The sequence below is a fragment of the Lynx canadensis genome, chromosome B4 (genome assembly GCF_007474595.2).
Source record: "Lynx canadensis isolate LIC74 chromosome B4, mLynCan4.pri.v2, whole genome shotgun sequence".
In the NCBI taxonomy this organism is placed as follows: Eukaryota; Metazoa; Chordata; class Mammalia; order Carnivora; family Felidae; genus Lynx; species Lynx canadensis.
Window position 1 is genome coordinate 88971710 of NC_044309.1, and position 17977 is coordinate 88989686.

Sequence of the window (17977 nt, forward strand, 5' to 3'; positions counted from 1 at the left end):
GAAAGAGAATCCCAGGCGAGCTCTGCACTGTCAGATGCTTAACCGACTAAGCCACCCAGGCACCCCTGATGTGCCTTTTCTTTTTTTTAATTTGAGTCTAAAAACAGTTTTATCTCCTACTGTCATAATTTCTTTATACAGAACCCTTTAGTAATAAAACCAGGAAAAACTTTTTTCTCTTCCTTTCTTACAAGTATTTTAATCAAGTAATTAATTTTCTTAAGGCACTCTGATGAAAGGAATTTTTTCTCTTCTAGACTTCTAGGTTTTCTGAATAAAAATGAATGATTTTATGGCCCCTGTTTTCAAACTTAGATTTGTAAGAATTCTGCAAAGTATATAGAATATAGAGCTAATTCTTTGTAACTACTCCACTTGCTTATTTTTTTGGTTTAGGACTTATTTTTGGAGTACTTGGCTAGGCCCAGATGAGTTTAACGCAAGGAAAGGTCTCCATATATTGAAAAGTATTTCTTTAACACCTGCAGGGTACCAAGCACTCTTCTTGACAGCAGGGATCCAGCAATGAACAAAACAAAAGTCCCTGTCTTCATGGAGTTTATGTAGTCGTTAAGGAGTCAGCTCATAAACACATTTACATGCGCACACACACATTATATAGTAGTGACAGTGCCATTAATAAAACCACCATCAGTCTACTTCTTTTGATGGTATTCAGAAAAAGCCTGATATTTGAGCAGAGAAGTGAGCTGGAGAGCCCTATGCCTATATGGGGAAGGAATCCCTCATACAGAAGGACTGGTAAGGCTCAAGGTATAGAGGCAGTGACTTGTTTGGCAAGCTGAAGATGCTCAAGGAATAGCAAACAACGGAGTAAGTGAGGAGGAAGGTTCTGGAAGAGAATGTAGACAGAAACCCAATTACTTAGGGTCTTTTGGACAGGAAAAGGGGTTTAGATTGTGTTCTATGTGTGGCGGGAAGCCATTGAAGGGTTTTACTCAGGGAAGTGACATCACGTAGTTGACATTTTAAAGACTCATTCTGGCATCTGGGTGGAAAGCAGACTGAGGCGGGTGAGGAAGACAAGAGTGAAAACAGCGAGCTGTATCTAGAGTCTTTTGCCATTGTCCAGGCTAGAGATGGTGCTGACTTGGACTGGCATAGTAGCAATAAACCTGTGAGAAGTAATTGGTTGGATTCAAAATATATTGAAAGTAGAGCTAGTAGGAATTTGATATAGTAGTTGGAAAGAAGGATAAACAGGACTCCAGGTTCAGGTCCTGAGTAACTAGGTTAACAATGGTGCTTTTTACTGAGTTGGGGACCCTGGAGAGAAGTGGGTTGAAGGGCAGGGAGCCCTAGTTCTGTTACATATAGTAAGACTGAGATAGCCATTGGCCATCTGTGTGGCGATGTGTGGTAGCATTCTCAGTACTATTGGCATGTATAGGACAGGATTGACATTTCAGGAAAGCCACATTCACTTGTGGGGAAATAGGTTCTACTTACATAAATGGGTTAGAAAAAAGCTTAGGGTGGAAAGCTGCCACCACGGGGTGAAAAACACCCAAGGTTAGCTACTGAGATATTGTAAATATCTCGGTAAAATGTAAAAATACTCAGGATTATGAGTATTTTCCATCTGACACCAATATACTATTGTACTTTGATCACAAACCCCACTTGCCCCCCAGACCCTTTGCTTCTTACACAAGTTAATGATTACTGTCTGATTGTTTTCTCCGTGTCAACGTGTGTAAGGTCTTGTTTTCTTCATGTTCACCATGTGGGTAATATCTTGTGAGCTCAGTAAATACAGAGCCGAAACCCCTGTTCAGGGCTCTTGTCCCCAACCGGACATTAGCGTCTCGTATTCAATTCTGCATCCGCTCTCTTGAGGGACAGGAGAGAACTCCAGATTCAGTCTGCGACCGTCACTGTCGTGGATATTTATAGAGCTCTTAGTCTGTGACAGGCAGGTTTCTACACATAATCTCACCAATTCATCACAAACCTCATGAGGTAAATACTATTTTCTACATTTTATAGATTAAAGCATTGAGGCTTAGGCCAGATAGCTTATCGAAGGTTACACAGTTAGGAGGTATGATAGGCTTCAAACTCAGACATTTAACCTCCAAACTAATTAACTCTGATGTAAATAAGTAATGGTTAAATATATCAGGTAATTTTCAATTTTAAGAAAGGATGGACTTTTAAAAGATCAGCCTTAAATTTAAAATGTGAGTAATTCTCAGGGTGCCTGGCTTGCTCAGTTGGTTAAAGCATCCAACTTCAACTCAGGTCATAATCTCACAGATCTTGGGTTTGAGCCCCACATTGGGCTCTGCGCTGACAGTGCAGACCGAGCCTGCTTGGGATTCTCTCTATCTCTCTCTCTCTCTCTCCCTCCCTCTCCCTCTCTCTCTCTCTCTCTCTCTCTCTCTCTCTGTCCCTCCCCCCACTTTCAAAACATAATAAATTGTGAGTAATTCTCAAATAATACAACTTCATTATGAATTTTGAAAGAAATAAGAAATGGGTTTGTTGTCATATTCAATTGAAGTTGAATCCTCTCAGTAAAAATTATGCATTCATTGACTCATCTTTGAGGCAGAGTGTGAATGTATATGTTCCAAAATGGCTGCTTATTTTGTAGGAATGCAATTTGCATATATAGTGGTGATCCTAAAAACCATTAAGCTTGACCCTTACTGATGAAAAAGAAACAGAATGATTATTATGCAGAGGCATCTAGAATCCTTTATGCTTTGTGAGCTTATGTAGCAAAATCACTTTTATAGTGAGCTATCTAATAATTATTGGAAGAGTTGTGAATACCTCTAGTGAGGAAAAAGTCAAGACGTTTTTAATGCATAACATTTTATATATGAAATGACATGGAAGATGGTAAATGTATCTTTACTGAATCAAAGCATTGTAAATAATTAAGAATTCAAGTTGAGACCTTTTTTATATATTCCTCCCTTCGTTCTGTTTGTGTCAATAATATGTCTCTTCTCATTAATTTCCTACGCTAGACCATGATGAATGGATCTATTGGTATAATAACAGTCATACACATTTCCCATAGAATTTGTATTTTGAAACAGTCTCTTATTATTACAGAATTAGTACATGTACTTTGTAGAAAATTAGAAGAAATTACATGCGAAAATAGCATGATCACATTCTTACCACCCCAGATCATCACTGCTAAAATGTAGACTTTTTTTGTGTCCACATACACATTTTTATACCAGAAGAGTATGAAAGCATATTTTATATACGGCTTTTTAACCTACTTTTTTCAGTAATCTCCATCTTTCCATTTCAGAAAATTTTCCGTTTAGGAAAATTTTAACTCCTCTAATGGCCAGACCATATTCCTAATTATGACCACCCCAAAAAACATTTTATAGCTAGTGTGTCTAGCCTAGACCAAATTTAGGATCACACATTGCATCTGGGTGATGTGTTCCTTTGGTTTGTTGTTTTTTTTTAATCTAACAAAGCCCCTATTGAGACATGGACAGTTGTTCCTCAGAACATCTCAGCTTCTGGATTTGTGTCCATTCGTTATGGTGTCAGTTAACCTGTTTCTCTATTCCCTGCATTTCCTACAAAGTAAATGTTATATAAAGTCTTGATAAATTCAAGTTAAGCACTTTGCAGCAGTTACACCATGGGTTATGTTGCTGTGTCTTCTGTAGATACGTAACAACATCTGATTAAACCACCAGTAATGATGCTAAAATTGATCACTGGCTTGGGGTAATGTGACTCTGATGGCTCCATCAGAGTTAAGTGTTTTCCCCTTGCAACAAACAGGGTATTCTAAAACTTCTTGAATTTAGAGCCTATTAATTTGGAAGTATACTTATTTTTGGTTAGCAAAATGCTTTTTTTTTTATTTTGAGAGAGAGTGCACAGAGGAAGTGGAGGGACAGAGAGAGAGACTCCCAAGCAGGCTCTGTGCTGCCAGTGCAGAGCCAAATCTTGGAACTCTGTCCCACAAGCTGTGAGATCACGACTTGAGCCAAGATCAAGAGTTATGCCCAGCCAACCGACTGAGCCAGCCAGGTGCCCCCAAAATGCTTTTTTAGAGTTCAAATTAATTATGTAAATGAAAGGGCCGCCTGGCTGGCTCAGTCGGAGGAGCATGCGATTCTTGACCTCATGGTTGTGCATTCGAGCCCCACATTCAATGTAGAGATTACTTAAGTAAATAAACCTTTAAAAAAATGTTGTAAATTAAAGAATAACATTTTTAGGCACTTCAGATTAATCACTTTACACATGTACTGTTTGAAACCCTATTCAATGGAATCCTCTTTTGTTAATTACTACAGTTCTAAAAAATCTAATGTAACACTTTGATAGACTAGTTCAAGTCTTTTCTGTGTATTTGAAGGTAATCTAATGTTTTTTTACAAATATATTTAATAATTCCAATTTGTCTATTTTTTATAAACTTCACCTTTACCTATCACTGTTAGTTTGAATTAATATACCTTTGTCTCTGTCTCTCTGAGAAGTGGCTATCGATCTGGAAGCATTCTATTTCTAAGTAATAGCTATGGATTTCTTGTGGAATTTTTTTTTTTAATTTTTTTTTTTTCAACGTTTATTTATTTTTGGGACAGAGAGAGACAGAGCATGAACGGGGGAGGGGCAGAGAGAGAGGGAGACACAGAATCAGAAACAGGCTCCAGGCTCTGAGCCATCAGCCCAGAGCCTGACGCGGGGCTCGAACTCACGGACCGCGAGATCGTGACCTGGCTGAAGTCGGACGCTTAACCGGCTGCGCCACCCAGGCGCCCCTGGAATTTATTTTTAATAAATCTTAAATTCTCCGTTGTGCTTTGTTGCAATTAGTAACTTAATTTTGTGATGAACTCTACCCTGCAAACAACACTTCTATAAATTTAGTATGTAAATGAACTTGATCAAATTCAAACTAACAACGTAAGCTATCAGACCTCTAAAGTTTATCGAAGGTAATATAATGAAGGAAATGATGGCTCAGTTGTTAACCAAGTATTAGTTCAACTGGAAATATTTGAATATGGTATACCAAACAAGGTTTAGGCATTTTTAGGTACTGCAAATACAGTTATCTCTAGGGAGAAGGGATGAGGTGATTTAGGAGAGGAATTTGGGGACTTTAAAAGCAGTATATATGTTTCACACTTTTCCGTAAGTATGGCACATTTTATATTTAAAAAAAGTAAAATATGAAAGCATGCCTTAAGTATTAATGTAAAGCATACCTTAAGTATTAATGTAAAGCATACCAATGTACTTACACTTTCCAGTCTTACAATATTATGATTTTTCTTTTCATAGAGCTCTGAGTAGTCTTCTTTTGTACAAAGCTTATCTACTGGGTAGTTGTGGTTTCTATTTCTGAGATCTTTAATGTGGAACAAAAATGCTCTGGATATTTAGTGTTTTCACAATGTTGCATTTGGCACAACTTTTGCCTAATTTGGTATCAATTTTGTTTACTCTTAAGTCTTTTTTTTTTAATTTTGTTAATGTTTATTATTTATTTTTGAAAGAGACAGAGCACGAGTAGGGGAGGGACTGAGAGAGAGAGAGAGAGAGAGACAGACAGACAGACAGACAGACAGAATCCAAGGCAGGCTCCAGGCTCTGAGCTATCAGCGTGGAGCTCGATGTGGGGCTCAAACCCATGAACCGTGAGATCATGACCAGAGCCACAGTCGAACCCTTAGGTGCTACCCAGCCACCTATTATACCACCCAGGCTCCTTTAATACCTATTTTAGTAGATTTATAATATTTAATAAATTTATAATAAATACAAATTGCACATATTTTACAATCGGCTGGGAAACATATAGATGAATTGTTGGAGAAAAAAAATGTACAAGAGTATTAAAGAGCACCTACTGGCTGTGTGTGTTCACAGTGGCCTTGGCCTTGGTCACTGTGCTTTAGAGCAGAAGTAGACAAGCTTTTTCTGAAAGGGACTAGATAGTAAATACTTAAGGCCTTGTGAGTCATATGGTCTCTGTCACAATTACCGTAGTGCAAAAGCAGCCATAGATAAGTAAGCAATTGGGTGTGGTTATGTTGCAATCAAACTTTATTTACCACATCCAGCCCTTGGGCTAGATTTAATCCACTGGCCATAGCTTGCTGACCTATGATTGAGAGAATGAACTGTTAGTTAATCCAGAGGGTCACTTAAGCAGAAGACTGTTTAAGATGGTTTCTCCCCTGAAAGTCCTAAGTAAATTTTCGTTTGTAGAGTAACAATCTCTTAGCTTGAAATCAGGTAGCAAATGGAATATAGTTAATTTCACAACAATAAAGGATGTTTATTATGTTACTTTAAGCATAAATGTAAATTATAAGAAATATATTATAAATATTGTTATAAGGAATATATTGCAAATATTGGCCAAAGGAAATTTAATTGGTTTGGGAGAATAAAGGCATAATTATAAAGGAAAATAGATTGTAGTTTTATAAATAAAAGATTTCACATTTATGTGAAAGATTTCACATAATGATCATTAGTATCCCCAACAATAAGTGCAAAAAAGACTGTAACTGGGGCACCTGGGTGGCTCATTCGGTTAAGCTTCCCACACTTGGTTTCAGCTCCGGTCATGATCTTGTTTGTGGTCGTGGGATCAAGCCCCATGTCAGGCTTTGCTCTGGGTGTGGAATGTGCATGGGATTCTCTCCCTCTCCCTCTGCTCCTCCCCTGCTTGCTCTTGTGCACGCACATGCACACACTCTCCTCTCTCTCTCTCTCCCTCTCAAAAACAAAACAAAACAAAACAAAACCCAAGAAAACAAAAGACTGTAACTAATTCTGTTATAATTGGGATGCATTGCAACCCAGAAGTAAAATCCTGCAGGCAACAAATATTTGTAATTGAATGTGGAGATTTTCAAGTGATTATGATTTGCTAAGAGAAAAGAGTTAGAGGAGAGCACAAGTCTCATTTCCCATAATACCTAGATCTGTAATCAAATTCAGCCTTCTATATATCTGGAATTCTTAAAAATTTTTTTAATGTTTGTTTATTTTTGAGAGAGAGAGAGCATGAGCGTGGGAGGGGTGGAGAGGGAGGGAGACATAGAATCTGAAGCAGGCTCCAGGCTCTGAGCTGTCAGCACAGAGCCTGAGGCAGAGCTCGAACCCATAGGCCGTGAGATCATGACCTGAGCGGAAGTCGGACGCTTAACCAACTGAGCCACCCAGGTGCCCCTATATCTGGCATTCTTAAAACAACTGGTGATGTGGCCTCTTTCAGTCCATCCTCAAAAGGTATTCAGAGGAACACAGTCCTCAACAGTAGAATTCCATTGGTACTTTGTCCCATGGCTTCTGCCCGGTAATAATAAAGTATTTGTCATCTTTTGGTATAGTTTCACAGTTTCAAATTACTCCCTGTAAAAGTTTGCAGGTCACCTTGTCATATGAAGGATAAATCTTTGTTACTCTTATGGAATACTGCAATAGAATAATCCCCTCCTGCAACTAATTTTCCTGGTAAAGATATCTGTCATGTATTTTATTAGCCATTTATACAGAATGAAATTGAAATTAGATTACATCATATACTGCATGTCGTGTTTACTTTATCATTTTTAAGTAATCCTCTGTGCTAAAGCTTTTAGCCTTATCCTTTTGTCTCTAGAGACATGTGTTTAATTAAAAAGCAGCTTATTCAGAGTTCAGATTTTTCTTAGTTTGACGTATGCCCATACATAATAGTATTAAGATTTATCCATGAAAACCTGCCAAATTGGAATACTGCAGCCCCCATTTGGCCTGAACTCCTATTAGGAAGATGATAGAGAGATCATGGTAAATGGGTTAGGATAGTGTAGTTATCATGTAAACTGATTTGTGTGTTTTTATCCTTTTGTGATTGAAAGGGGATTTAAAAACTGAAATGGGTTAGATGACTAAAGTAGATGGCTTTAAAAGTTCCTTCCGATGGAGATGCCATGGGCTTTGTTAAAGGAAACTGAACCTGCCTGTTTTCCACCTGCAGCACAGGCTGCTCTAAGTCTCTAGGGCTGGTTGTTCCATCTTGGCTGTGAATGTTGAAAGTCGCCTAAGGCATGGTCCTTGGCTTTCTACCTCTTGGTCCCTTGCCTTGATGGCTGCTGGATTTCTGTCACCAGTCCTGATCATCTTGCAGGGCTTCAGATTTGTGTCCAACTGCCTTCTGGACATCTCTGACCAGATGCCTAATGGGCATCTTGAACATGTCATACACTCAGCTTTTTATCTCCGTTTCCCCTTTCATCGTCATCATTCTCCATGCACATAACCACTTTTTCTCATCCATTTTTTACACCTTAGCAAGTGGCACGCCTTTCCACCCATTTGCGTAAACCAAAAACCCAGTGCTCTCATTTCTCACGTATAAATGCATCAGCAAATCCTGTCATCTGTACCTCCTAAATATCCCAAAACTTGCTATTTCTTGCTGCTTGTGCTGTCTCCTAGACAAAGCTCTTCGTCTCCTGCCTACACTTAGCTTTCTAAGATGTTACCCATCTTCCACTTAAGACCTTCTAATCAGTAATCCATTCCCCTCCCAAGCAGCCAGAGTATTAAATATAAACCAGACCTGTTGATACCTATTTAAAATTCTCCAAAGGCTTCCCATTGTCTTTAGAATAAAATCTAAACTATTCACCAAGACCTTATGTGAACTGGCGCCCACCTGCCACTCCGTGTCATCTTTTGCAACTTCCTCTTTAGTCACCATATGCTTTGGGTACATTGGCCTCTCTATTCCCCAGACTCCTGTAAACTTTTTCCTGCCTGGGCCCTTTCTACTCATTGTCTAGGACACTCTTCCAGAGCTTTGCAGATTCCTTCTTTTCATTCATGTTGCACCCAGCTGCCCTATATAAAAGACCCACACCCTTTTCCCCCAGCACTCCCTAGTCCTCTGTCTTCTCAATAGCATTTACCACCTGACCTATTTATCTGGGCTTGCTTTGTTCTCTCTCCTTCTTTGTGATTTGATTCAGGGTGGTTACAGAGATTTGTCCTGGAGATAAAATGCGTCTGGTGGCAGCTCCTCTGAGAAAAATAAGTGCCCATGGAGCAGGACATGTATTAGGCCACAAAGGATTATTGGTCCTACTCATTGGCTCAAGCATATGCAACCTCCATTCTCCTCTTGTTTCCTACTTTGTATCCATTTCGATGTACCATTTTGACATTTTTGTTGCACAGAAGAAACTCAAAACAAGTTTTGCTAAATGCTTGGCTGTGGTTATTAAAGCAGCAGCAAGAATTAAATTGTCAGCTCTTTATGGACCATCAGGAACCCAGACATGAGAGCAGGTGTGCAAAAGTTGCCTGTAGAATTTTAAACATCCAGTTCAGTCCCACAAGATGCCCATCTCTCACAAAACAAGTTTGTGGTTTCTGAGGTGAAGTACTGAATAGCTAGAGAGGAAAATAGTAAGGGACAAAGATAATTTATTCAGAAGAAATCAACTTTCTTCATTTGACATCTGAAAAAGCTGTGAACTTACCTATTTCTGGTCCTGGGTTATGTGAAAACTGTTTTTGCCATTGTTTGCTCAGGTTGCACTACTGTAGAAAGACTCAAAGTAAGGGGTAGACCAAGTCGTTACCCAGTACCCAGGACTCTGGAATGGTCAAAGCCAAAGCTTATTAATTAAAAAGCCAGAGACGGGACCCAGGACAAAAGATCAAGGAAGCCTCTCTGGTGGAGGCAGGAATGATGAAGTTAAGGTAGAATACTTCTGCAGAAGAGTTCCTTCTGCCTCCATTCTCATGACACCTGCAGTCACACAGGAGCTTGGGGCTGTCCTGCGAATGATATTGGCTATTACTATTCCGAAAACACGTGTAAGACTTGTTTCCTTTGGAGTGCCATTCTCTTCACTCCCATCTAGGACCAAACTTCTGCCCAGTAGGGCTTCTCATGTCCTAAGAGTTTATACAAACAAATTCTCTCCCTGAATAGCTGGGATCCATTTATACCTGACTGTATAACCACCAAGTATATATATCAGCCAACCTCTCAGCCTTTGGAGCAAGATGAAGTGTTTGTCGCAGTTCTCAAAACCTGGATTTCATCTTTACTTCTGATACTATTTGCAACCCTTTTGCCTAAAGAAGTTAGCTTACTGTGGTGATTTAGACTAATACCTAGTGGGATATGTCTTGACAGCTCTTACGATATTAGAAAACGAATTCTCTTCTACTTCCAACACTCTTTCCTTCCCCAATTTTAATCCATAATTTTATGTGTCCATTCAGGTTTCCACCCATCAGAACAACACTGTTTTGTTTTCATGAAATATCTTACTGGTTTCTTATGTATTTTCATCATGAAAGGCATTTGGGTTATAACTCAACTCTTTGTGCAGAAGCTGGCTTTTCTTATCGTCATTAATAATTCATAAGCTCCATAGAATTACTTGAGGCCTTTTAACCAAGTATCGTGAATCTTAACATATCCAGTGTCATTTAGCTTCCAGTTTAGAAAAGAGACGATTCTGTGACTGGCTTTGCTGTCTCGGGAGACCTTGAAAGAGAATTTTATTGTTTCTTTTAAAGTCCAGGATGCGTGAAAAACCTAGAGCATAGACAGTGCTGCATATCAGAAGTAACAGAAGCATGCTAATTAAGTGATCTTCTAGACTGATAAGCTCCCTAGGGATCAGAGAAGGCTATTGTCCACCAAGTTCATCACAGAAGCCTCCATGGTGAGGTATAGCATTCAAAATCCAGAAGACACCTGGGGAGTCCTTCTGGGTTGGGTGTGAAGTCACACGCATACTTCTCCCCAGCCTCTTAGGAAACCGCAGCTGAAAGCCAGGCTGCCTTACTAGGTCCAGACCTACCAAATCCACCTGGCCCCAGTTGGATGCCGAAGCATGCACCGTGCTTTCCTAACTTTGACATTTACTCCCCCAAAGAAGCAACTCTTAGAAATTTGAGTTTAAGTCTGGGACTAATACAAACTTAACATGTATTTTTCAGAACTCTACCTCAATTAGGTAGTTGGTGGTTGAATTTCTTTATTTTTTCTCTTTTCCCCTTGCTCTTACTTTCTCTGTTGAAAAGACACTTGGTTTGTGTGGAGGGTGCTTTTCTCTAAGTTGTTTCTTCCTCTTAATATCAATTTTCCATGAACTCCCACTGAGATCAGTACTCCTAAAATAAAGCAGCTTCATTATAATCAAGCTGAATCTGTCTTCTTTCAGAACAGTGGTATGTTTTGAAGCACAAGTACATTTCAAAGAAACGAGGCCGTTTCCTTTCCCAATTCCTGTTTTCACAAGATGAGGTATTACTGAAAGGTGGAATAATTTTTTGGTCCCTCTGATGTGTATAAAACGGCTACACAGAACCTTTATGGATTTTGAGACGCAAAGGGAATAAAAGAGGACTTTGTTCATCTGAAACTAGAATTTTTTAATTAACTGAAGATCATTCTCTGTATTTGAGTGCAGCCGATTCCGCTAGAAATGTATCAATGATGAGACTGCTTCATTTCACAACTGTATTCTGCTTGCATTTGTAAATGTGACATAGCCTTTTTCTGATTTTGTAAATCAAATAATATTTAATCAAGGATATTCTCTTGCCCACTAGTAGAAATAACCGCCAATGGACAGGGTTACAGTCCCTTTTATTTATTTATTTTTTTGAGAGAGAGAGAGAGAGAGATGGCACAAGTGAGCAAGGGGCAGAGAGGCACAGGGAGAGAGAAAGAAGGGGGCTTCAACTGAAGCGGGGTTTGTGTTCATCCAAAGTGGGGCTCATGCTCACCCCAAACGGCTCAACCCCAAGCTTGAGCTTACCTGATGTGGGACTCGCGCTCACGAACTGTGAGATCATGACCTGAGCCAAAGTCAGATGCTTAACCGACTGAGCCACCCAGGTGCCCTACAGGACCTTTTTTAAATCAGTGTTTTAGTGTAGTGCTTCTCAAAACTTTTAATTTACGTATAAATCCCCTATGGATTTTTTTTTTAACTTCAGATTATAATTCAGCAGATCAGGGGTGGGGCCTTAGATTCTGCATTTTTGATCAGCTTCAGGTGATGCTGATGGTCTATAGACCACACTCTGAACAGCAAGATTTTATAATGTCTTCATAGAAAAATCCCAAATTTAATAATTCTAAAATTGGAGTGTGAGGGTAGAAGTAAATATGTTGACATTTCAAAGGACAGGTCAGTGATTGAATCTGTACCTTCATAAAAACAGATGTGATGGGGGCACCCGGGTGGCTCAGTCCACTGAGTGTCCGACTTCGGTTCAGGTCATGATCTTGTGGTTCGTGGGTTTGAGCCCTGCATCAGGCTCTGTGCTGACAGCTCAGAGCCTGGAGCCTGCTTCGGATTCTGTGTCTCCCTCTCTCTGCCCATCCCATGCTCATGCTCTGTCTCAAAAATAAATAAACATTAAAAAATTAAAAAAAAAAAAAAAACAGATGGTTCATATCCTGGTGGATGTTACTTCGTTTGTGCCCCTCTAGTGGTCTTTTAGTAGCAAAGTAATGGACAACTTATATTCGAATTCCTTGAGAATGGAAATTACATTTTACTGTATTCCAGTCTTCGTATTCCTGGAGCCTAGCAAATTCCCAGGCACCTAATAGACATCTAATTACTAGGTTAAACTGAATCAAATTGAATTGATTGGGTTGCATTAGAACAATATAGGGATGACCTGGTTTTGTACCTTTTAAAACCACTCCCTCTTTAGGAGATTTATATTGCTTTTATGTACAAATTTAAAATTCTTTCAGTAATTTATAGCTGACCAATATCCAGAGTTATATTTTTTTTATTTTTTTTAAGTTTATTTTATTTTTGAGAGAGAAAGAGAGCATTAATGGAGGAGAGCAGAGAGAGAGGAAGATACAGAATCCGAAGCAGGCTCCAGGTTCTGAGCTGTCAGCACAGAGCCCGACGTGAAGCTCAAACTCACGAACTGCGAGATGACCTGAGCCGAAGTCAGACACTTAACCGACTGAGACACACAGGCACCCACATCCACAGTTATGTTTTTAAAATTGTATTCTCTTAAAATGCAACATGAAGAAAATAAATGCAAATACAAATTAAAGATAGTGAAGATTTAAGAATCCCCAAATTCTCTCTCTGATAAAAGGACTTTGTCAGTCATTTCTTATTTACAAATTTTGTTCTGGGGATAAGAAAGAAGGCATTCCTGAACTTTTTTGGCAGATTCAAAGCTGTTTTCTCACTTCTGAAAGAGTACAGATTATTATTGAGTCCTCAGTAAATTATGCAGATCCAAAACATTACAGTTAGTATGTTTGCATCCTACATGGATTTCAAAAAAATCGTAGGATCAGTATGCACAAATAACCTTAAATGCTATTTTTTATTATTTCCTTTCAGTATTTGCTTTTGCTTTTATTTTTTAACAGCTTTCTTTAGATATTGTTCACATACCATATAGTTCACTTATTAAAAGGCTACAATTGGCTTGTAGTATATTCAGAGTTGTGTAGCTGTCACCACAGTCCTTTACAGAATATTTTCATTACTCCAAAGAGAAATCCTATACCCCTTAGCCACCACCATCACCCCAGTTTTTACATCCCCTAGCAACCATTAATCTACCTCTGTCTCTACAGATTTACCTATTGTGGACATTTCATATAAATGGAATCCTACAAGGTGTGGTCTCTTATGGCTGGTTTCATTCACTTAAAATAATGTTTCAAGGTTGATCCATGATGTAGCATGTTATCAGTACCTCGTCCTTTTGTATGACTGGATAATGTTTAGTTTTGTCAATTAGTTGGACATTTTTAGGTTGTTTCCACTTTTCAACCATTATTTATAATACTGGTTTAGGGGCACCTAGGTGGCTTTGTCAGTTAAGCGTCCAACTTTTGGCTCAGGTCACGATCTCACGACTTTTGGATCAGGTCATGATCCCACTCATGACCTTGTGAGTTCAAGCCCTACGTCAGGCTCTCTGCTGTCAGTACAAAGCCCACTGTGGATCCCCTATCCCTTCTCTCTCTGCCCCTCCCCCACTCATTCTCTCTCTTTCTCTCAAAAATAAACAAACACTTTAAAAAATAATGCTGCTTTAAACATTGATGTACCAGTTTTTTTGGAATTTTTTTTTACTTTTCTTGTGTGTATTACTAGAAGTGGAATTGCCAAGTCATATGTTAACTGTGTGTTTAACTCTTTGATGAACTGTCAGACCCTTCCAAAGAAGCTACAATATATCACATTCCCATTAGCAGTGTATAAAAATTCCAGTTTCTCTACATCCTCCCCAATGCCTGTTATTTGTCTTTTTCATTATAATCATACTTGTGGGTGTGATGTGGTATCTCTTTGTGGTTTTGATTTGCATTTCCCTGATGACTAATGATGTTGAGCATCATTTCATGTGCTTGTTGACCATTTGTATGTGTTTTTGAGAAATGTCTGTCCAATTCCATTGCCCATTGTTTAGTTGGGCTATATGTCTTTTTATTATTGAGTTGTAGGATTTCTTTATATATTCTGGATACAAAGTTTTTAGATCAGATATGATTTGCAAAAAAATTTCCCATCCTGTGGGTTATCTTTTTACTTGATAGTGCCCTTTGAAGCACAAAAGTCTTCAAACAATTTATTTTTTCTTTTGGTGTTTGTGCTTTTGATGCTGTATCCAAGAAACCAATGCCTAATGCAAGGTCATCAAGGATTACTCCTGTGTTTTCTTCTAAGTATTTTATAGTTGTAGTTGTCACGTGTAGGTCTTTGATCCATTTTGAGTTAATTTTCATATATGGTGTTCTTTTATTTTTTAAGTGCTGTGATCTTGGCTACCATGCAAGTCTGAACAGAGCCCTGAGAACATACCTCTCTGCAGAGTATAATCTTGAAACTTCCAGACATGAAGGCTTAGACATTATTGAGAATGCAGTTGACAATTTGGAGCCCCGGAGTGATAAACAGAGATTCATGGAGATGTACCCTGCAGCATTCTGTCCACCGATGAAGTTTGAGTTTCAGTCTCACATGGGTGATGAGGTCAGTGGTTGATATATATATATATATATATATATATATATATATATATATATATATGTCAAAAAAATATATAATTTTTTTTTTGTAATGTTTATTTATTTTTGCGAGAGAGAGAGCGTACAAGTGAGGAAGGGACAGAGAGAGAAGGAGACAGAGGATTCAAAGTGGGCTCTGCACTGAGAGCCGGGAGCCCAATGCATGACTTGAACTCAGGAAGCATGAGATCATGACCTGAGCGGAAGTCAGATGCTTAACCAACTGAGCCACCCAGGTGCCCCAGTAATTGATTGTTTTAAAATTAATGAATTGTCTTTTGACTTCTGTTACTCTTCACATGCTGTACCCCACCAGTTGTCAGAATTCTCAGTTGTTTTCTCTCTCCTGCCTTTGCATGGGATCTTAGCATAGTTATATGCTAATATCAGCCATTACCACCTTTGGGTGAAATGCCTACAAAGGCCAAACCTACGTGCAAACTCAGTTTTTTGTAAGCACTAACCCATCTCAGAGTTCGTCCTACCTCTACCTCTAGACATTCCAATTTAAATTCAGAATGAACTATTTTGCTGGCCCAGTAGATTCTACCTGAAGACTCCCTGTGATCTTGATTTAAAGGTTTTCACAAAGAAAAATAATTGTAAATGGCAGGAGAATGGGAGAGAGGGGGAAAAAATGCAGAACATTTATTTAAGACTGTAGTTGTCTCCAAACTGGTAAAATGAACATTAGACATGATATATTGTATCTTGGGTTCTTTATATGAATTTAGCTTTCTGTCCTATTTTACCCAAGGGGAAAAAAAATCCACCTAATCCGTTCATGAGTTACAGTGGTATATTTTATTGTCTGCGGCTGGGAAAACAAGAAGACCCAATTAATGAGCACGCTATACAGCACTTGGTATCCCAGCTGTGCAAAACAATACTCAAAGATTAACAACTCAATTTTAGCTCATTGTGGTGACAGTATGGTTTTAAAAATAGATATAATAGCCATGACAGATTTCTTCAACGTCATCTTTTTTTTTTTTTCTGAGACACCTAGTGTTAATACTTATAAGTTATATGTGCGCGTGCTGCATTTCTAACCTAATATTATATTTGCTCGGTTTGGTAGAGTAAAATACTCGATTAGAAATGGTGAGCAGTTTTTCTGCCAATAGCACGTGTATTTGACAGGCAAGTGGCTTATCCTACCCAGAGTTGTGTTTCCAAAACCAAATGATTACCGTTATATTTTTTAGTTATGGATATGTCAAATGTACACAATGATAAAATATCACAAATAAGTGACTTCAGTTGGGTTAGTACTTTTTCCTTTTTTTTTTTTAAACTATTATTATTTTTAATAAAATGAGTCAGTTGCCCTTTTTTTTTTATGGCCTGTTCTGCCAGGGAGCAATAATTTCTGTGATGTTTCGGAGACTCCATTAAAGGAAACCCCCATCTGCTGGAGCATTTCTATGACAAGGAAGATGAAAAGAAACGATTTTGCTTCCGGTGCAATTTTAATGAACTAAATATAATAAAATTAAAAGGCTCTAATTGTGACCTTAACCGTAATTGAGACCATAGCCAAAATATCTTTCTGCCAAAGGCTACAAGGGGCCTCTTCACGTTCATGATGAAATCACGTGACGTGGCCAATGTTGGTAAAGCAAGCCATGGTTAAAAGATGATAATAGTTACGTCTTCTGAGTTTTTACTGTGTGCCAGACAGTGTTCTAAGTGCTTTGTGTGCATTAACTCATTCCATCCCCACCACAACCCCATGGTGTAGGAACTCCTGTTATCCCCATTTTACAGATGAGGAAGCTGAGGGTTAGTAACGTTACACAGGTACCCGTCTGACTGTCACTAGGAGGCTCTGTGGCCTCCCCTCCTTTTGCCTGTGTGGTTCGTTTGGATCATCCCTTGCACTCTGCCCTCTGCCCCCTGCCCCATAGTCATTCAGAATTCCCACAAGTGAGACCTCAAGATCAGAGCTCACTCTCCAGCAAGTGCCCCATTTTTAGAGCGAAGCTTCCTGCAGCTGCTGTCTTCCCAGTCATCCATCCCCAGGCCCCACAGCTGCGTTCTGCCCTTGCCCCTGACATAGCAAGTCCGTGTTTAAAACTGAAGTGTCGAAGCGCCTCTTGGAAGGAAATACGTAATTGGAATCTTGAGCGGGTCAGCGTGACTCGTGCAGCATCTGAGCAGGAGAACCCTGCCTCTGGAGGGTGGCTTGCTGGCCCTGTTATAACTGCGGTTTCTGATTCCCCATCAGGTGTGTCAGGTCAGCGCTCAGCAACCAGTCCAGGCAGAGCTCATGCTCAGGTACCAGCAGCTGCAGTCCCGGCTGGCCACGCTGAAAATCGAGAATGAGGAGGTGAGTATACTCTCTGCCCCGCAGGGAATCCGAATTCTAATGGGACTGGAAGGCATGTGCTCGTGACCTAGGCATATTTAGTATTCCAAACGCGTCTCTTCATCAGGCATTTTTAGCTAAATCGTGGTTCCTAGAATACTCTCTTTGTAGAGGATGAATGCAAAGATTCTGTAGTCTACCAGAGATGAATTCTTCACCAGGGATCCACTGCATACTCATGAAAAAACACACATTTTATTCTTAAATTCATAGTTCATGTGGAAAACAGTTCCCATAAATGATTAAACTCAACATGGGTCCAAGAATGTACAATAGTGTGTGAAATAAAACTTTTGACTAACGTGTTAATTTAATCCTAACTTTTTTGGAAGTTAGTACTTTGCTTTTATGTGTTCTCTAAATTTTTGGTACTGAACATGGCAGTACTTATACAATTAGTACAGAAATCCTATTTTAAAATAGCACTTGAGTGAGAATAGGAAACTATTTATTTGCTGACATTACTGGATTTAAATGGATAGAACATAAAATGTGAATTATAAATATATGTCGAACCAGAAAGCAGTCATACAATTCAG

General features: G+C 39.0%; 1 protein-coding gene across 1 annotated transcript in view; it reads left to right on the plus strand.

Annotated features, from left to right (window-relative positions):
• Positions 1–17977, plus strand: part of SRGAP1 (SLIT-ROBO Rho GTPase activating protein 1) — a 154190-nt gene that overhangs the window by 64431 nt on the left and 71782 nt on the right. The window contains exons 8-9 of the mRNA XM_032593791.1: positions 14811–15032; positions 17298–17399. Of these exons, the coding sequence (XP_032449682.1) occupies positions 14811–15032; positions 17298–17399 (324 nt within the window). The remainder of the gene's footprint in view (positions 1–14810; positions 15033–17297; positions 17400–17977) is intronic.